The sequence below is a fragment of the Lathyrus oleraceus genome, chromosome 7, assembly GCF_024323335.1.
Source record: "Lathyrus oleraceus cultivar Zhongwan6 chromosome 7, CAAS_Psat_ZW6_1.0, whole genome shotgun sequence".
NCBI classification, from domain to species: domain Eukaryota; kingdom Viridiplantae; phylum Streptophyta; class Magnoliopsida; order Fabales; family Fabaceae; genus Lathyrus; species Lathyrus oleraceus.
The window spans coordinates 192,997,957-193,020,440 of record NC_066585.1 but is presented as its reverse complement, the minus strand read 5'-3'; the positions used below and the strand labels follow the sequence as shown (position 1 = coordinate 193,020,440).

At 33.8% G+C, this 22,484-nt stretch overlaps 2 protein-coding genes across 2 annotated transcripts; both read right to left on the bottom strand.

The window, feature by feature from the left end:
- Positions 1 to 285: 285 nt before the first annotated feature.
- Positions 286 to 3,297, bottom strand: LOC127100410 (prohibitin-1, mitochondrial). Its single transcript, XM_051037560.1, has 6 exons — positions 3,169 to 3,297; positions 2,749 to 2,925; positions 2,499 to 2,615; positions 1,455 to 1,625; positions 1,087 to 1,299; positions 286 to 803 (listed from the first exon to the last, which is right to left on the bottom strand). The coding sequence occupies exons 2-6, from the start codon at positions 2,908 to 2,910 to the stop codon at positions 612 to 614; spliced, it is 855 nt and encodes a 284-aa protein (XP_050893517.1). The 5' UTR covers positions 2,911 to 2,925; positions 3,169 to 3,297; the 3' UTR covers positions 286 to 611.
- A 16,780-nt stretch (positions 3,298 to 20,077) lies between these two features.
- On the bottom strand, positions 20,078 to 21,232 carry LOC127102853 (pheromone-processing carboxypeptidase KEX1-like). The gene is made up of 4 exons (XM_051040179.1): positions 21,148 to 21,232; positions 20,685 to 21,028; positions 20,408 to 20,584; positions 20,078 to 20,272 (listed from the first exon to the last, which is right to left on the bottom strand). The coding sequence occupies exons 1-4, from the start codon at positions 21,230 to 21,232 to the stop codon at positions 20,078 to 20,080; spliced, it is 801 nt and encodes a 266-aa protein (XP_050896136.1).
- Positions 21,233 to 22,484: the final 1,252 nt, after the last annotated feature.

Genomic DNA, 22,484 nt, shown 5'->3' with positions numbered 1-22,484 from the left:
AGAAAAAATGATTAAAAAGAGATAGAGAGAAAGGCACAAAGGCATCAATAGAACTTGTTCAAAAGTGAAACTTTACTTTTTTATTACAAATGTAATATCTTTTAATTTTTTATTGTTATAAAATTCATTCTTTTACTAAATATCATAAAAAAAAACTTTAAACCTTTATGGATGCCCAATATTAAACAAACCCGTCAATGGGAACTAAACCATGGACAATGGCGTGGGCCAGTGCCAAAACTGACGGCGAACAGGAAATGCTTAACTTAAATTTGAAAGTAAAGCTCGTAGAAGCTAGTTTTTCTTTATTTCCAATTCAATTCTAGAAACAGCCAAACACACGCTAAGTACAACTTCATAGATGTCGGGACATGACATACCCTTTGCAGTTTGCTTGCACATTATAATCATGCTATTTCAAACTCATAGGGTAAGAGCCCAACCAAGAATAGGCCACATAATGCAGACAATACATGTCCTAATGAAAGATGTAACGATGATACAGATAAGCTACACACTCTTGGTAGTTGAATTAACTTTGCAAAATATAAAATTCAACAATCTAGATTATTTCACGAAGCAATATTAAATCAGAATGCCAATTAACCAGCTCAGTTTGTGCCAGGCTCCAAATTCATCTCCTGAAGATTCAGCAAAAGATCATCTGAATTCAGGTAAACCTTGTTTGCTGCATTTGCTATGATGTGTCCAATCTCTCTTGCAGCTTCAATCTTCCTCAGTGCGATGAAAGCTGGATTGTTGGCAATGGCTTGTCCGATCAGTTCGGCACTTTTAGCCTCACCCTGTTGTCAGAGGCAACTAATATTTAGGAAACAAAATAGGTCTCACATGCAATGAAGATCAATAATGGTCTGAAAGATTTTTATGAACAAAGACACTTGTTAGTCATTACCAAAGTCGAATCCAATATCATGCTCAAGAGAACAAATAAGACAGTATGAACTTTGGGGCTAGATAGAATAATAAGCAACACATTCTAATTGTAATATGCATTGAAAATGCAAAATAGCAAAAACTTCACGCATCACAGCAGCAACTGTATATGTATTAATAGTTTCATCTTACCTGTGCTCTGATGATAGCACTTCTCTTGTCTTGCTCAGCTTTTTCCACAACAAATTTGGCCCTCTCAGCTTCTTGTGCAGCCACCTGCTTGGCTTCAATTGCAGCAGTAAACTCCTTGCCAAAGGTCAGACTAGTAATTGACACATCATCAAGAGCAATATTAAAGTTGGCTGCCCTCTCAGTCAGGATCTTTCGGATTTCACGACTAACAGCCTACAAAGAATAGGTCAGTTAAAAGTAAAACAGATACTTCTTTTTTGACAATTGAAATTTACGGAGATGTAAATAAAACAAACAAAATAATAGTACTTCCCCACTTCACATGAGATTTGATTTTAATTTTATAAAACTAACTGCATTATCCTTACCTCTCGTTGGGTAATAAGCTGGCTGGCATTGTATTGGGCAACCACAGCTTTCAAACTTTCATGTATGATTGAAGGTAAAACCCTTTCATTATAATTCTCGCCAAGGGTTCGATAAACTGTAGGTAACTGGTTTGGCAAAGGACGGGTAAGAACTCGAAGCCCAATTTTCACCTGTAAAGTGAATATGAAATTTAAAGTAAATATCAATATTTCACATGTTTAAATTTACAAAACATCTACAGTGTACTAGTCTATAAACATGAAGTCCTGGGAATTGGTTTCATGAAACCAAACATCTTTTCAATCTATAAAGTACTATTAATTAAAACTTCTAACATTGTCATCCAAATAAATTATAAGAGATATAAATAAGGCATCAAACAACCCTGGGAAAGTGGGAGAAAGTACAGTTAGCAGATATTATGTGAGAAAGTATGGATGCCAATACAGAGGCTAAACATGAAAAGCAAACCAGTTGTTCAGAATATGAGATTTTGATGAGGCATTTAAGTTCCGATGCCTAGAGCACAGGATTGAAATTTCTACAATCGATGAGAAAAATCAAAATAACACAGGATTCAATTATATCATTAATCATTAAAATCTTACCATTTGAATTCGGTATATCCAAAATGGCCATTTAATGCAAAAACTCCCCTAGCAGTTGACCGAAAACTTTAACAAAGCTTTTGCAAATAGGAATCAGCTAAGCAAGTATAAACATTCCTAAATATAAAGGGATGCAGCGATAGAAACTCTACTAAATGTTTATTCAATAAACAGTTGTCATAATTAGGAGTTTATGTAAAAACTATTTCTACAACTAGTAAACCATCACAAAATAAGGAGGGAAAAAGGGGAAAAGCAAATGTTAAAAATTCCTCCTAAGAAAACTTATTCTGTCAATCAAGATGAATTAAACAATAAATATAAAGAGTCAATGATATGAAATTTCAATTCCAAGAGTGTTTCTAAGAATTCAATATCAAAACCAAATCCACATTACAACATGCAAGTATAAGTAAAACTAGATTAATTATTTACCATCTGGAGATCACGACTCCCGGAAGTACTCTCGACTAAATGGGGATGCGCACGGACATCATAGATTACCGGCCTCTCAAACCATGGAACTACAAAATGTGTTCCTTCAGGATAAACCTGCATATCAAACAAGATACAAATTTAATTTCCAGCAAGAAACCCTAATTTGGAGTAACAAAATCAGTCCAACCATTCTTTGAATTAATCATCTAAGCTAAAAAAAACAATCATATAGCAAAAAAAAGAAGACCTTGTCTTTGACACCAACAAGCCGGTTGAAAACAATAGCTCGGTGACCTCCTTCAACATTGTAAAGACTATTACCAGCAACATACAAGCCAATTCCACCAATAACTCCCAATTTCCTCAGTGCAGAGGCAGCACGACGGCGGGGAACGTTCGGAACTTTCATGTTTATCTTTCTTCACTGAACACAAATTAGAAATCAAACGATTACATTATCTCAGCAAAAGATCGCAACAGCAAACAGCATCGATTACAGTATCAGTTTTCGCGCGCAAACACGCACACTATCAAGAATCAAAGAGCTTAAAACAAGAAAGAAATTGACTATGGGAAGTTTCACACAAACAAAATATGAGTTGAGCTAGTTTGATTGAAACCCTAGAATATTGTAGAAGTGGAAATTGAAGAAATGAAGAGAATGTACCTTGGGAAATTTCGATCAATCGCTGATGAGAGGAAAGAAATGCAGTTACCGGGGGTTTAAGGTTTAAACTTTTCCAACAAGAAATGCAGCATTTATTTTATATATGAAAAATTACTAAGATATTCCTACTTTAGAAAGAAAAGAAAAATTTAAAATAAAAAAAGCGGGTTGGTAAATAAATATGAAAAATGAAATAAGTGAGCCAGTTACTTTTTAATTTAATATAAAGATATGTTTATAAAAAAGAAAAAAATAGTAGAATTTTTGTTAAAAAGTGGATAAGTTATTTGGCTATATAATAGTTTTACATCATCATCTATAAAAATGTGTCATTCAATTATATTATATTATTATTTTAAAAATAAAAGATATACGTCTCTTATTATTAGTGTGTATTTTATATCTCATAAAAATTAAAAAAAATTAAAATTAGAAACAAAATATTCTTAAAAATGATTAATTAATGGGAAAAAGTTAGCGTTAGTAAGAGAATTTTTTATTTTTTTAAAAGATATAATATTTTACTAAACAAACTTATTTAAGGGAACTTTTACAAAAATAACCCTGATTTTCAAGAAAATTCTCAAAATAACCATGTTTTCAAAAAAATTCTCAAAGTACCCCACTTTTAGGAGGAGACGCCAATCCAATTGGCGACTCCTCTTAAAAATTCAATGGAAGCGCCAATTGGATTGGCTAGGGCAGATGGTGCAGTCAATCCAATTGGCGCCCATGTGTATCACTTGAGAGGAGGCGCCAATTGGATTGACACCTCAGTGTAAAATGCAATTTTTTTTGTTAAACAATCTACGTGATACATACTTTTGAAATAAGACCAATTGATATTAATAAAAATTCTCGTTTACACAAAAAAGCCTAATGGTGATGACCGAGATCGCCTAATTGACCTCCGGTCCCACATCCCCTAGCTACCATAACCCGTTACCCTAACCCATGTTGATGATTCACCACTGGTGTTTGAGCATCTGAGGGGCTAGAAGCGTCACCACCAACTACAGGAGATGGCCTATTGAGGTAGTCAGACAAATTGGCATAGTCTTCAATATGCATCGAGGGTGTACCGCCGTAGCTAAGTTCATGAACCATGCCATAATAGATGGGCCGTGTTTGACTCATTGATGGGCGACCGAGACGGTTGAAGGGAGACATGGGTGTGAATGATGCGTTGAGGAAAGGTTGGAAAAATTGTTGGGGTGTTTGGTAGAGATAGGGTTGTTCGAGGTTTTTGTTTTGTGAGGTTTGGGCTTCTTGGCTATGTTAGGAGGATGGGCGGTTGGTGTTGAATGATCGTTGGGTGTTCTGGCTAAGGCGACTTTGATAGGGTGATGTGTTGGGTGCGAAGCGATGTTGGGTCTCAGGTTGATGATCAATTTGTTGGTGGTGGTATGGGGTATGCTCTTGGTATTGGGGTTGGGTGTATGACATATTTTGGTTGTATGTTTGTGTGTTGGTGGAATGGAAAGTTTGACGGATAGGGGGTTGTGTGTATCCGGTCTGACAATGTTGTTGGGGGTTAGATGTTGAGGTGTATGGTGTGTAAGTTTGTTGGCATGGGTCGTACAAGTACATATCCTCGGCGATGAACTGAAAACCAACCGATCTGTACCAAGCCATATAAGTACGACTTGGTTTTTCTTCATTTGGCATGACTGTGTCAATTAAGACATGGTCATGGCGGTGCTTTCATTTGCGACACTCAGATCTTGCGAAGCTTTGCCATGGATTGAAGTTCCATTGGTCGTTAACTTTACACAGATTCCATTTCCCTAGGCTTGCTGGGGGATCTGGGATGTTTTGGGGCATACCGAACTGCAACTTCACACGATCACTGTTGTGCATCTCCACAATTGTGAATCTTATTATCGGTGTGCATGCAGTCCATACGGCCGCGTCTACAACGTTGACCTCATGGTTGTTATCCAAATTTAGGTAGGGACGCCAAATAAACTGAAATGTGAAAGTAACTTGGATTATAATCTTGGTAGAAGAAGTTAATAAATTATAACTAAATAATGAGGTTATTATCCTTACGTCTGTCGGTCGAAGGTGATCCAACAGATTGCGATACTGAGTAATACAATGTCTAGGACATCTATTATAACTCATACCACATGCCGACCATCTACACCAAAAAGGTAAAAATATTAGTTAGAGATAATAATCGTTAAAGAAGTAAGTAAATATATAGCAATTTAAACAACTTAATTTTATGCATACGGGAATGTGAAAGGGTTGTTGTTGACGGGTGTTAGGGACGGTAGTCTTGACCAACCCCATGGTTGGAGAAAAATAACGCATCTAGAAAAGGTAGATGTGTCTTTGTGTGAGTTTTTACAGAAAGAGCTATAGAGATATGTCAGACAAGCAGATCCCCAACTATAACTTCCTATTCTATCTACATGTCTTAGTAAAGGTAAATACATAATATGCATACTAGAACCACTACCTTCGGGAAATAAAAAAGAACCAATTAAAAGCATAATGTAACACCTAGTTTTTATTATTCAAGCATCCTCGGTAGAATACTCATCTAAGTATAAACTGTTATAGTATAACTTAAGGCGTGAAAGGAGTATACCTTGACCTCTTGAGTTATCATCTAACAAATCAGTCTCCAAGAGGTCCATGTAAATTGAATTTGAATAGTTGGTTTTACCATTTACAACCTTACCTTTAATGGGCAGTCCCAAAATCATGTAGACGTCTTCTAACGTCATGATACACTCACCGGTTGGGAACCAAAATGTGTGTGTGTCGGGACGCCATCTTTCGCATAAAGCAAGAATGAATTTGTTATCCATCGACCAAGACATAATTTTGCTTATATGTCCAAAACCGGTGAGTTCAACATAAGGTTGAATCATCGGGTCCATGTGGACATATTCGTGGACCCGAGTACGGAACCTTGAAACATCCTATAAAAGAAAGAATAATTTTTTTTACTAAGTTGATATGTTATAAAAAGGTACTCTATTAAAACAAATAGCAAAACAATAAAACGCTAACATAAGTTGCTATATTTGCAACCATTCCTCTGTGCGATTCGTCCATTGTGAGGATATACATTTTGTCGGAGATGAAAGTGGTTGGTGCAGATGAAACTATAAGAAGTTATTGCAGATGAAATTCTAGAAGAAGTAGTGAGTGATGGTGTGGAATAAGTGTTGATGGTGTGGATGAATTTATAGGCAAATGAATTGGAGCATGGAAAATTATGTTTGCATGTGGTAGCCAAATGAACTGGCGCCCATGTGCATTTTGTACATGGTGTCGCCATTCAAATTGGCGCCTCCATAGGGACATGCGTGACACACCTAGGTCTGATTGCTTGGACATGTCACTTCTGACTAGCTTGCATGGTTGACACATTATTTCGGACTAGCTTGCATGTGTGACACATCACTTCGAACTAGCTTGCGTGTGCGACAAATCACTCACCTATTTAAGTGTCTTACTACCAACACCCAAGACTCAACCCATATTCATCTGCAACAAGAAAATAGTTTTCATCTGCACAATGTCATCTTCATCGAAATATAGTGTCAACATTCACTGCAATGGTGAAACATGCGAGTCTGAGTTATACGGTTTTTGTTTGTGAAACACCGATACCATTCGACTTACGATCAAGAGAAATGCAACCTTCTTGCATTTGAAAAAAAGAATACAATCCTGTATAGGATCGGGTATTGTGTCAAAGATGACGTATCAAAATCCAATATTTTTTTAGAACAGTCAATGCAAGTTTTTACCGCTTAAGGTACGGGGTGATGAAGATGTTAAATACATGTTTGTTAGTCATGAACATTCAGGCTGCAATTGTATTGAGTTGTATATTACTATTCAACCATGTATACCATCTCAACAGTCTCAAATAACCAGTTAGGATGAATCTGGTGAATTTGATCCACAATGCTCAGATGACGTCAACCCAGAAGCAGATGCAGAAGTGAACATCGTTGATGAAGAAGAAGAGGAGACCGAGATACAGGTCGATCACATGCTGAACAACGACATTGAAGATGATGATCAACCACCGCCAATACCTCCTAGTCATGTCTATAATCCTCCTCAACATATGACAAACATGCATCTGCATGACGATGAAACATCCAACAGTGTTTTCTATAACCCGTATCCACGATCAGAAGGAGAATTAAAGGTGGGAGACATGTTTCGTACCAAAGAAGAATGTGTGCAAGCTATCAAAAAATTCCACATGAACAACTCTGCTGATTTTACAGTGAAACACACTGATTCGAGAAGGTATGTCATCGAATGTCGTAACATCCTTTATAAGTTTTGGTTGGCTGCGTCTTACAGAAAGAAAAACGACTCTTGGGAGATAACTTCAATAGACCCATCTCACAATTGCATTGCAACTAACGTTGAACAAGATCACCGTACATTAAGTGATGCATTGATATGTCAAGACATTCTGCCGTTGGTTAATAAAGACCCATCAGTGAAGGTGAGTATAATTATATCCCATATTAGAACAAGATATAATTATACTCCATCTTACAAGAAAGCATGGATTGCAAGGACAAAGGATGTTGAACAACTATTCGGCAACCAGGAGGATTCATACAAAGAATTGTCACGGTTTTTATGGGGACTAAAAACATATGTCCCAGGAATTGTGGAAATTATGGAGACATTGCCAGCAATGATGCCAGACGGAACCTGTGTTATAGGTAATAGAATCTTTCACTGTCTCTTTTGGGCGTTTGACCCATGCACCAAAGGTTTCGCATTCTGCAAACCTATTATTCAAATTGATCGCACTTGGTTATATGGCAAATACAAGGGTACTTTGCTTATGGCGGTTGCACAAGACGGCAACAACAATGTCTTTTCCATTGCCTTTGCTCTAGTTGAAGGTGAAACGACAGGTGGATGTGGTTTCTTTCTTCGACATCTAAGAACGCACGTGGCTCTATAAGCCAATCTCTGTTTGATTTTTGATAGACATGCTGCCATTGAGAGTGCATACAACAACCATGACAACGGATGGCATGATCCTACTTCTACCCATGTCTATTGCATTAGACATATTGCACAAAACTTCATGCGTGCAATAAAGGATAAGAATCTTCACAAGAAGGTGGTGAATGCTGGGTATGCTCTAACTCAACCGTCATTTCAATATTATCGTGATGAAATTAGACTGTGTAATGAAGACGCTGGAAGATGGCTGAATAATATACCAGTAGAGCAGTGGACAAGGGCATTTGGCGGATGTTGTCGATGGGGCCACATGACAACAAACCTTGTGGAATGCATGAACAGGGTATTCAAAGGAATTAGAAATTTGCCAATAACCGCCTTGGTAAGGTCGACCTATTATATGTTGGCTTCTACGTTCGCAACCAGAGGTGAAAGATGGAGTGCAATGTTAATGTCTGGGAAAGTATTTAGTGAGTGTTGCATGAAAGTCATGAAAGAGGAGAGCATCAAAGCTAGCACACACGCTGTAACATTCTTTGACCATCATAGGCAAAATTTCAGCGTCTAGGAAACAACGGACCACAATGAGGGGAGGAGACCAAATTTAGCCTATGCTGTTAGACTAAACAGAAGTTGGTGCGACTGTGGAAAATTCCAAGCCTTCCGCATTCCTTGCTGCCATATCATTGCAGCATGCGCATATACTCGTCAAGACGCTTACAGCCATTTACCTGATGTGTACAAGGCCGTCACCGTTATGAATGTATATAATAAAAGCTTCTCGGTGCTACCAATGAAGGAATACTGGTCTTCATACGAAGGTGATATAGTTTGGCACAATGACGAGATGCGTAGAAAGAAAAAAAGGAAGACCAAATAGCACACGTATCGGGACAGAAATGGATTTGACAGATAAAATGATAAGATTATGTAGTATTTATCGTCAACCAGGACACAACAAGAACAACTGTCCCAATCGAGGAGTATCATCTAGGTCATAAGCTTTTTATAACATTGTATTTCTGTAACATTCAATCATTATATATCATAAATTTTTTGTTACAATGAGGTTCACAACAAACATTAGTACAAAATAAACTAACTAAAAACATAAATATTTCTAATTGATTACAACAATCAAATTGATGTCATCTCGATCGAACATCATTTCCCTAGCATCCTTATCAGTTTTCATTCGAAAAAGTTATTTAACTGACTTAATAATTTGTATATATAAAATTATATTATTTATTTTATAAATTTTTTATTTTATATTATCATATTATACTAAATTATAATTTTAAAGTATCTTAATTTTTTTAAATAAGTTAATAATTTGGATGTATACAAAATAATTAATAATTTTTTAAATTATATTCTATCTTAAAGTTGGCATATTTTATTCTCAAGAAAATTTAAAAATAAAAATAATAAAGTTTTCAAAAATTTTATTTTTGTTTGTTTACTAAATTTTTAGAATTTTCAAAGTTTTTAGAAAGTGCCAATTATTTTTAAAATAAAAATGCCCAAAATTTATAAATAACATTTTTTAGGGATTAAAACTTTAATTTTAAACTTCTTTTTATATTCAATTAAAGATTTAAAATTATATTTAAAATCCTACAAATTTTAGAGTTGGAATTAGGCATGCAACATAACCCGTACCCGCAGGTACCCACTCGAACCCGCTCCGAAGTTGACGGAGAAAACCCACTTTGACTGGATTTGGGCTCGGGTTTGGGTTTTCCTTGATTATAAAATATGGGGACGGATCGGATAATGGGGACACTAGTACCCACCCCGAACCCGCTCCGTTTATTTCATTACGTACATTATTATTTATTTTTGATCATTTAGAATATTAAATATGTGGTCAATGTTTTTATATTTTAATTTTAATTTATTATTTAAAATATTTGAAATATATGTATGGAATTTTTTTAGATTGTTTAATTTTATTATTTGTAATGTAATTTTACTTTGCAAAAAAATAAATATTTCTATTAAAAATATTGATTTCACTAAATGAATGGTGGATGGGAGAGGATACCCGAACCCAACCCGAACCCATTTGGGATGAGTTTGGGTTTTGATTCTCCATCTCCGTTTGAGTTTGGGGCGGGGAACGAATACTGTTTGGGGATTTGGGTTTGGGTTTGGGGGAGGTAAAAACCGTCCCAGACCCACCCTATTGCCATGCCTAGTTGGAATATCTTTGATCGAATTTTTCGAGTATGTGTTTGGTCCAATGAACTCAATAATCGATTAGTTTCCCTATGAGAACTTCCTTTTAATAGAATGGGTTACGAGAATAAAAGTGTGACTATTTAGATTCTCTATTACACAATTACATTGTTTCCTTATAAAGTATGTGTGGTTGTTTATAATTCAATTTCTCGTATTGGAATTTCTAAGTATGTGTTTAACCCGAGGAATACAATTATATTGATGGTCATGCTTCTGAAAAGCATAATATAATGGATCACACGATAATGTATTGTGTGAAACCGCTTTATTTGCCGATATCTCTAAAAGTTAACCGATCCCCTTCCAACCCTAGGGGTCTGGATATTTATTGCGATCCATGAGCCAGAGTGTGGGCGAAGAACCATTCCAAATCTAACTACTTGGAGATGGCGAAGGAATATGAAGACCCGCTCTCCACCAAAACAGGATGAGCAATTTTCTTAGAATCTTTGACCAAATTCCTCCCTTTCAAGAACAACTCACTAACCACACATTGAGGCGGTTGGCTTGTGATGGACATAGGCTTGGGTCAGGAAACTCGAGTTCCATTTGGGCGACCCATTACCCGCCTTATCATGCCCACTTTTTCATCTTTTGGCCATCTCGTAACACCTTTGATCTTATTGAGTTATATATCACTAACTTTTAAGGCCCAATCAAGATTTTTCAATCCATAGTCCCTCAAGCACGAGGCCTGAGAAAGGTGAAGTGATTAAACAAAGTAGATGGTAATCTTTTTTGAGCAAAATTTAGGAAATCGAGTCCCTCCGGTGAGACTTACCAATTTGAGTCCCTCAAGCGAAACTTAGATAGTTAAGCCCCTTAGGTGAGATTTGAAAAGGCGAATCCTCCAGGAAATTCTTAGATAGTCGGGTCCCTTAATTGAGACTTAAAAAGGCGAGTACCTAGAGCGAGACTTAGATAGTCGAATCCCTTATGCGAGATATGAAAAGGAGAGTCCATCGGACAATACATAGATAGTCGAGTCCCTTAAGTAAGATTTGAAAAGACGAGTCCCTCGACGAGACTTAGATAGTTGAATCCATCATGTGAGACTTAACAAGATGGGTCCCTCGAGCGAGACTTAGATAGTCGAGTCCCTCATGCGAGACTTGAAAAGAAAAGTCTCTCGGGAGAGGCTTAGATAGTCAAGTCCCTAAGACGAGACTTGAAAATTTGAGCCCCTTAACAAATCTTAGGTCGTTGCACAAACAAGGCGACAAGGATCCCTTTGTAAGGGTCCAACAATATTTCTTGATAAGGTGACAAGGATCCATTTGTAAGGGTCCAAAAATATTTTTTGATAAGGAAGAAAGGATCACTTTGTAAGAGTCTACCAGTATATTTCCTGATATGGAGGCAACCCTACATAAGTTATGAAGAATAGTTCATGGCCGAAGAAGGATAGACATGTCAAGGATATGTGAACAACAGACACAACCAGGCACTAGAAAGAGAAAAGCAGTCGTCATAAAGAAGAAATGCATCTCAGACCCCGATCAAGTTCAACGCTTACATTCCCTTGGACACTTCAAGGGAAAAATATAAAAAGAATGTGTGGACTTTGAGTTCAAGGAAGTCGGGATCAGAAATCCCTGCCCAGTCAAAGAATCATTCAGAGCAGATAAGTCCAAATACTTTTGTTTCCACAAGAGTCACGTTCACAACTAAAATGAGGGGGACACTTTGATAGGGAAACTAGAAAGACCTACCATAGGATTTTGTGATAGTGAAAAGATAGCAGGTGTAACAACCCAATTTTTTTGAGTATTTTATTTAATTATTGGTGTGTTCTATTTGTTATACTTGATTTTTTGGTGTTTTTCGGTGCGTAGGGATATTTTGGTAATTTAATAATTACCGGGGTTATAAGATTGGAGAGCAAAAAAATAAAATAGAATTATTGAGGTTATTATGAATAATTTGATAAATTTAATTATTTTGGAATAAGTTGAGAGAGGAGAAAATTAAGGAGTTTTGATTAAATATTTATTTGAATTAAATATTTATTTAAATCTAATAATAATTTATGAAAAAATGACAGTAGAGGGAGAAATTAGAGTTTTTAATAAAATTAGAGGTTTAAGGTGTAATAATGAAATGTTGAGGGGAAAGTTGAAAATTTTCCAAAACCTATTAGGTTATTTAAATAGAAAAGTTGGAATTAAGAGAAATTGGGAAAAATAGATAAATGACTAGGAAACCCTAAGGAGAGCTATAACAAAGTTGAAACAACAATATAATCCAGAAACTCTGCAATTCCAAGGTAAGGGAAAATTTCTTTATTGATGGGTGAATTGGGCAGCCAGGATGTTGAGAGTTCCTTACGCTCCCATCAGCGCTTTAGGGTAATGTATTTTCCCTCTTATTTTCTATGATCATGTAATTTTGGCCAAACAAGACTCCATATGAACTCTTTAAAGGAAGAAATCCAAACATTTCTCACTTTCATATCTTTGGATGCAAGTGCTTTGTCCTCAATAATGACAAAGACAATCTCGGTAAGTTTGACAAGAAGTATGACAAATGTATATTTCTTGTTTACTCCCTTACTAGCCAAGCTTATAGGATTTATAATAAAAGAACTTTAACTATAGAAGAATCAATGCAGGTTTCTTTTGATGAATCTATCCCCTCTAAGGAGGATATAGTTGTTTGTGATGATGATAATGATATTTTAGAAGTTCATATGAAAGATGTTACCAAAGTCAACAATGATGATCAATCAAAACACAAAGAGGAATCCATCCAATAAGAGTCAAATCAAAGTGATCTTCCTTAAAATGGAGAACCCATCGTGATCACCCAATTGACAATGTTATTGGTGATATAAGTGAAGGAGGTACAACAAGACTAAATCTCAAGGATGCTTGCTTGAATATGACATTTGTTTCTCAAATAGATTTTTTAAAAATAGGTGAATCCTTAGAAGACGACTAATGGATACTTGCCATGTAAGAAGAATTAAATCAATTCGAAAGGAATCAAGTTTGGGAACTTGTTCCTAAGTCAAGTTAAAAACACATTATTGGTACCAAATGGGTGTTTAAGAAAAAACTTGACAAAAATGTTATAATTATTCGAAACAAAGCAAGGTTGGTGGCTCAAGGTTACAATCAAGAATAAGGAATCAACTTTGAAGAAACATTTGCTCTAGTTGCAAGGTTAGAAGCTATTCATTTTTTACTTGCTTATGCTTGTTCATTAAATTTTAAGTTATTCTAAATGGACGTCAAAAGCATCATCTTGAATGGATACATCAATGAGGAAGTCTATGTCAAACAACCTCCCGGTTTTGAAGACTTCAAGAATCCTTCACATGTCTTCAAGTTGAAAAAGGCTCTTTATGGATTAAAGCAAGCATCAAGAGCATGATATGATAGACTTAGCAACTTTCTATGTGAAAGATGATTTGAAAAAGGTAAAGTTGATAATAATTTGTCTATTAAGATAATTAAAAATCATACTTTATTGGTTCAAGTCTATGTTGACGACATCATATTCGGTTCAATAAACAAAGAACTATGTGAAGAGTTTTCATTGATGATGAAAGGAGAGTTCAATATGTCTATGATGGGTAAGATGAACTGCTTTCTTGGACTTTAAATTAAGCAACTAAAGAATGACATCTTCATTAACCAATCCATGTATTGCAAAGAGTTGCTGAAAAAAAAATTGATATGGACAATTGCAAAGAAATTATCACTCCAGTGGGTTCCAGAACGTACGTAGATCAAGATGAATCCCATGTTTCAATTGATATCACTAAATGTCGAGATATGATTGGTTCATTATTATATTTGATGGTAAGTTGTTCAGACATAATGTTTAATATTTGTCTTTGTGCGTGGTTTCAAGCAAATCCGAAGGAATCACATCTTGCCTATGTGAAGAGAATCATGGAGTACCTCAAAGGAATAACAAACGTTGGCTTATGGTATCCTAAAGGTAGTGTATGTGATTTAATTGGTTATTCTGACTCAGATTATACAGATTGTAAAACAGACCGGAAAAGCACAAGCGACATATGTCATATCCTAGGAAACACTCTCGTATCGTGGTCCTCCAAAAAGAAAGCATGTGTGGCTTTTAGTACAACTGATGCAGAATATACTGCTGCAAGAAGTTATTGTGAACAAATCCTTTGGTTAAAACAACAACTTTGTGACTATGGCGTGAACCTTGGATGCATTTGGTTGAAATGTGATAATACAAGTGCAATCAACATAACAAAAATCTAGCCATGCACTCAAGGACCAAACATATAGACATTCGACATCATTTCTGACGAGATCATGTGCTTAAGGGTGATATTGAAGCGACATTCATGGATACGTATAAGCAATTGGCAGATATTTTCATAAAGATCATGTGCACTTTCAAGAATGAGAAAACATTTCATGTTCAAAGTTCTATGGTAACAAGAGTTATGTCTCAATCAACAATGTCAAAATATCCTTGGAGCTTGGAAGATTGATCACTTCATTGAGGTGCAAGTTGCAATTTGTTCATGTGTTTACCATAATGCTCAGTAACATCTTTAACAAATAATCATGATGCATAAAATAATTTTTGATATCAAATGGTTTTGCATCTCAATTATTTTAAAGGAATTTTTCACTTCTGCATCAGGTGTAACCGGTTACACTATGTTGTTAACCGGTTACACAAATGAAATTTTAACTATTTTTCAAAATGAAATTAGGTGTAACCAATTAACCATTACCTATAACCGGTTACACCTTCGAAAAAACTCAATTTTCATAAAACACTTCAGTTGTAACCAATTAGGATTATGTGTTAACTGTTTACCACTGAAGCAATGACACTTTTTGACACAAAATCTGATTCTAACATATTCAAAATTTTATCTGTCAATCAAGGCATTGATTCATGGTATTATACTCATTCCTACAGATATGATTCATGTATAAATACCTAAGGTTTCATATTTTGAAAACTCACCTCTTTCATTACAATTCAAACTCAATCTTTCACCTATTTAAAAAAGCAAGTGTCTTGTGTCATAAGTTTTTGAGTGAAACTTCCTGTATTCATTTTCATTGCATAAAATAAAAAAGTTCCATCATTTCTGTTATAAATACTTGTAAACATACTTGTGAATTGTATATTTGAAATGGAAGATAAATTCAAGTTTTTGATATACATCTTACAACTTCAAACGTCTTGTAAAAACTTAGATTTATGTGTATACCTTATTGTCCAGGATTGTTGGAAATAAAAGAGTGAAAAAGAGAGGATTATTTTCTTTTTCTACTTTGTAAAATCATAAGGGAATGTTCCTTATTGATTAAGTTAGTAACTTGTGTGTATAGACTAGGATTAGGCTTGTACAAAGTTATAACAAATAATGAAATCTCTTACATGTGATAAGGGTACTATACTACTCTCGGATTGTGAGAGGAACTAGTATAATCCCTAAGTGTTCTTTATTTTTTTGCAATTATCGCTTTCATTTACTCTATCAAACTAGAAAGTAAAAGTAAAATTTCACTAAAATCAAAAATCGATCAAAGTACCTAATTCACCCATCACCACTCTTACGCGCACTCCACACTTACAGCTACACCGCTCCCCAACACATTATTAGAAGCAGAAACCTAAAGATTCATCTTCCTTCACCCATCAAAACACAATACCCGCCTCCCTCTCATTTTCTTCCCCTCACTCCATATCACTCATCATCCATTTTTGCAAAGCTTCTCCATTTTATCTAGTTTCTTTCCTCACATCATCCATTTCAACAAGCTGATATATTTTTCTTGATCAAGATCCATTTCTATATGAACATGCTGAGTATATTCTGATGGGTTCAAATCCGATTGATTCAAGTGTGAACCTTTATATTTGAGGTTTAACAATTGGCGAGAAGTGAGTTAATGTATGCTTTTATGGTGTTGGACCTTTGATCGACAACTGTAAAAAAGGGGATAGAAATTTATTTACGATAATTGCAGATGGGGAAGGATAGTCACGTCCACCAGAATTGACACATGAAATGATGGAAACAATGAGACCATTAGCTCTAACAAAGGCGAGACGCGAGGCAACGCCAAAGGCCAAATTTGAAGAAATGAAGAAAAGGTAATTGAGTTGGAGGAGTAAATGCGATAATATACGTTCTCACAAAGGAACCAAACATATGGTACAATGCATAAAAATCAATGATTTTATAGAAATGACAAATTTAGAATAGTTGATGGTCAAGGAGCGGTAAATGAGAAGGATGAAGAAGAAGAAGATGAGATTGATGTCGATGATTGATTTTCTTATATTTGTTGAGTATTTATATTGTTATTCCACTTTTTAATTTTTGTATTTTGTTAATAATTTTTAATTGAATTTTTATAAAATTTTCATATTTAGAATTATTTTTTGAAATAAAAATATAATTTTATTTTATTAATTACTTTTTGAAATATAATTATTAATTATTTTATAAAAATATTTTTTTATTAAAAAAATCAAAATTGTGAAATAAAAATCACATGGCAAAATTATGACATGTATTCAACTTTGCGACACGTTATTCACATCGCAAGTCACTCCATACCGCATCCCTACTTCCTGCACATATCTCTGCACTCTGACACGTAGTTGGACAATGTTGCACCCTATGTAAAAATTAATGACGTGATTATCACATGATAAAGTTTTGCGACGTGAATACCACATGACAAAGTTGCGACATATTTTTCATGTGGCAAATGAGTTGCCACTAGCGTTCCTGAGACATATTCGTTCACGTCGCTAATTTGAATGTTGCAATGTAATATATTGTGTTGTGACGTGTTTTTCATGTGGCAAATCAGAGTTTTTTTGTATAGTGATTATACTTTCTTTCAACTCTTTTTAGTTTAGGCTTAAATATAATTTTAATCATCGTATTTTGATTTTTATAAGTTTCAAGTCCCGTTTAAAAACAACCAACTTTTTGATCCATTTTTTTTATATTTTTTGATATTTTGATACCCCTCCACTTTTGTATAGCTGACACTTTCCACTTTTGTATAGTTGACACTTGAATTTGTGATGTAGATTTTATGTGGCACCATGTCATACAACTTTGCCATGTTATATATTAAAAAGTAAAAATTAATTTTATAATATTATTTAATAATAATATAAATTATTAAATTTTAAAAAATAAAAATCTATGATTAATTTTAAAATTATTTATGTTTTCAAATAATAATTAAATTATTTTGAATTATATTTTTTAACAAATGTTAAGTAATAAATTAATTATTGAAAGTTTAGAGGAGTTACTAATATTAATTAGTAAAACAAAAGTTTGGAATTAAAGGGGTTCGAACCCTCCCTTGGAAAATAACATTGTTAATCTAACCTACAGGGTTGCACTTTATTTTGTATACCTAATTTTATATTAATTAGTCCTTTCTAATAGGAATGAAAAAAATTCCACAATTTGATTGGTTTTTCTTTAAGAATCATTGGAGTTGATCACAGTGGTCAAGCGTTGCATTCTGAAGCAACCTTGTTTAAGTTAACACAAGTAATAAATTAATATTAAAACTAACAATATTATGCTGCTTTTTTTCAATGTTTTTCTTTAACAATTTATTTCCTTATAAATGATTTACATATTTATTTTATTTTATATTAATAATTTTATAAATGATTTATTTTTTTTATAAATGTTAATTTTACTTTAACAATTTAATAATGATCTTTTACTTTAGTTATTATTATAGTTTAAATATAATTAGATTTGTTTAACTATTTTATTTCGCATTAATATTGATTTAAATAATTTAAATTAATATTTTAAGTTAAAATAAAATTTAGTATAAATTAAATTTTAATATATGAGATAAAATTGTGGGATCCAATATGAGTTTTTTAAAGTCGCACCATTAGAAGGAAAATTAGATGAGTTACTTCGAGATGATGTGGTTTAATGAATCCCACAAAGAACTCGAAAATAATTTGAATCCATTAGAGATGCTCTAACTTTCATTGCCCCTTCGGATTGAATTTCACTTTATTTTTTGATTTTTTTTATTAAAGAAAAACTTCTAGCTCCTTCAATATATCACAATCATAAAAATCTCATTCTCTTGTCACTCCTCTTTCTCTTTTAGTTTGATTATTGAGTCAGGAAATAAATAAGGGTCATTTGTGTCAGCAAGGGGTTTCTTGTTTTCATATGAATCTCGAATCTAGAAATTTATATGTCAGCAAGATGAATCTCTTTGAGGCTCGTTCTTATAATCTCTTTAAATCTAATGGTAATTGTTTTAGTAACATTTACCCATGTTCATTCAGATTCATCACAAGCACTCACAATTTGTCACTAGGTTTTGGTATTTAAAAGGTGAGATCAAGGAGGTTTAGGATTCTTGGTTGAGGAAGAATGCATATGGTTTCTGAATTTCTGGTATTGTGTTACTGGGTGAATAATGTTGGTGCACAAGATGAAGAAGATGAAGATGAAAGAAAAGAGAGAAGAGAGAATAACAAACTTCCACTACTCTGCTAAAACGGTTACAGCAAAATGGTTGCACACATACTACACTACAATACTCAGCGGATACAATTGTTGACAGCTATAGTACTATATACACACAAATAATAATGCCACATAAACAACATGCTAACCTACACTAGCTAGGTTAAGCTTAACAAAACAAATACTAATAATGCTGAAGATGAATTACTTCTAACACCATCCCTTAATTCATATTCAGCTAATCAAAATTAACAACAACAATTCCATTCCTCAAGTGGAAAAACTGATCAGTCTTGATCGCTTTCGTCAGAACATCTGTCAGCTGCTTCTGGGTGCTATAATGCATAATTTCTAGCACTCCTTTATGAACTTGACTTCTCAGAAAATGATACTTAGTCTCAAAATGCTTGCTTCTTCCATGCAACACTGGTTTCTTAGAAAGATTGATTGCAGACTTGTTATCAATCATCAACTTCAGAGGCTTGTTTACCTTGATCTTCATATCCTGCAGTAAATTCAAAAGCCAAATAGCTTGACATGCAATCACAACACCTGAAATATCTTATGCTTCATAGGTTGACAAAGCAACAACTGACTGCTTCTTGGAATACCAAGCAATAGAAATTCCCAGATACTTAAACAAATATCCAGAAGTAATTCTTCTGTCAACTCCGTCTCCACATCAATCAGAGTCCGAGTAATACATCGGTTTTGACTTAACTTTTTCACCAGAAGAGAACAAAACTTCATACTTCAGAGTCCCCTTAATATACCTCAAAATCCTGACAACAACTTGGTAATGAGACCACTTCGGTTTACACATAAACCTACTAACCATTCCAACTATATAGTAAATGTTAGGTTTGGCGTTGCACAAATACCTTAGAGAGTCAACCAACTGCTTAAAAGTTGTGGCATCTACATCATCACCTTTAGAATCCGAATCCAATTTGTAATTTTTTTTTACGGTGTGACAACAACCTTACAATTTAGCAGGTCAAATCATTTTAGAAGCTCAAGTTCATTTTTCATGGCCTTCAACCACACTTTCTTATTGAGCACTTCTTCAACACTGAGTGGTTCAAAGTGTACTAACATGGCACACTGGATGACTTCTCCTTCAGAGTCTATTTCAGTATCTTGCAGCATATCAAACTCTACAAACTTTCTTGGGATGTTTATGATTCTTTATGATCTCTAAACTTGTTTAGAATCCCCTTCTGATTCTAGAACATTATCGGATGCTTGACCACCCTCAGAAGTTGGACCACCTTCAAAGGCTCCACCTTCAAAGATTTGATTACCTCCAGATTCTGGATCATCATCAGAATCTGGATCAGAATCAGATTCACCTTCAGAATCAGACTTGCCTTCAGAGTCTTCTTCATCTTCCTAGTCACTTTCAGAGTCTGACTCATCTTTATCTTTAGAGTCATCTTCTAACTCTGACTCATCTTTAGAACCCTCATATTCTGACTCTTCTTCAGAACCTTCAGATTCTTACTCATATTCAAAATTAGACTCGACTTCAGATTCAGAGTCATCTTCTGACTCTGACTCATATTCAGAGTCTCCTTCAAAATCAGAAAACGTCAATCGCACAGGTTCATCATCATCAGATTTATAAGCCATTAATAACACAGGTTCATCATCATAATCTCCTCTAGCTATGTTTTCTTCTTCTGACTCCCTTTCCTTGTTTGGCTAACAGTCATTCGCAAAGACTACCATGTATTTTCTTGGCCTCTAACAAAGACTAATTCTGGTCCTTCTTGACAAAAGAAGCTTTTAGAGCATGCCCTACCTCTCTCTCAGAGGTTCTTTTAGTCAGATGCAACTCTTGCACCTCTAGACTGATTTGCAGCTCTTCTATTCTCATGATGCTCAGATCCTTAGAATGTTCAATTGCTACAATAATGTAATCAAACCGAGGAGTAAGATATCTAAGTACCTTCTCAATGATACTATCTTCAGAGAATGTTTCTCCACGCGATTTCATCCCATTTGTGATCATAATCACTTTAGAGATGTAGTTAGGTATCTTCTCATTGTTCTTAATACTGGATTCTCCATACTGCTTATCTTGATTACTAAAATCTTCTTCCTCCTCTTCAATTGATGTTATGGCAGAAAGACGCACATTCAACTCTAATATATCACGATTTTCATAGTTGTGTGCAACTATTTGTCTAGCAATTCTTCAAGATTTGGTAGAACCGTATATAATAAATCATCTGGCACAAAAGAAAATTCGGCGTATAAAACACCATTATGATCTCCTTCCAAACCATTACATAGAATTTCAATAGGAATCGCTACAACTCTTTTGATTGTAGTGGTAAAATCGGGCATAAAGGTTGTGGCATCGGATTGAGAAGGTACAATTGTGTGGCTGAACTCAAAATCAATGCAAAAGCATTTTCTAAAAACATGAATGTTATGTGAAGATTCAATTCTTTCGCTAGGTAAATACGCTTCAAAGTTGAAGAAGGTTTCCATGACAAACTAGTGATGAAGATGAAGTGTTTTTGGACAAACTATTTAAAAGAAAGTAGAATATAAACTACAAGTTCTTTTGGGTTTAAGATTTTGGTTCAATCTATTTGATATGAATTGTTTCTATATATAAGGCTAGAGCTTGAGTTTTTATATCTATAACATTGATTTGATTTAACGATCTAATCATTTAAATTTTTATATCTTACTTAGATTTATTGTTTAAGAAAATCTTGTTTTGATTTACTTGGTAAAAACCGTACTTATATATATATGGCAAAAGTTAGGTTTCATTATTTAAATTCTTATATTGTTTCGATACTAATAGAATAAATATTTTTCTATTTAATTAAGTATTAAATATTAGATATGTATCTAAAGAGATTGGATAAGGGAAAAAACAAACTAATAATTCAGTCAGAATTTTGTCTTTTAAATTTAAATCTTTATTAAAAACTCTCTTTGTTTGCTAAAGATCCTCCCAAACAATTTTATGAAATTATAGAAAAAAAACCAATTGCAATTTTTTCACCATAAAAAAATCCTTTAGAAATATTTACTCAAAAGAAGAAAAAATTAATTACGAAATTTGTTCTTACTTTTTGAAGATGTTCCTTATTTTATGGAAAACATGTTCCTAATTTCAGTTATTTTTATATTACCTTCAACAACAAAAAGTCTAATTCACACTATTATATTATATGACACCTTTATTGCCTTAAAAAAATAAAACAGTTATATTTTCAATTTTTTTGTTTAGATGTATATTTTTAACTTTAATCTCAAACTTTAATTTATCAATCAAATAATATTTAGATAACTATTAACATTTATACATTACTATTGTTTTATTTATAATTAAATATTTTATTTATAATTTAGAAATAAATATTAAACCAAAGGATAATACTATAACATTATTATTATTTTATTAAAACCAAATTAATAACCTATAATAATTTTCATTGAAATTTAAAATATAAATAGTGCAGAAACTCTGCATTATTGGAATTATATATATATATATATTATATATATATATATATATATATATATAATATATATATATATATATATATTATATATATATATATATATATATATATAT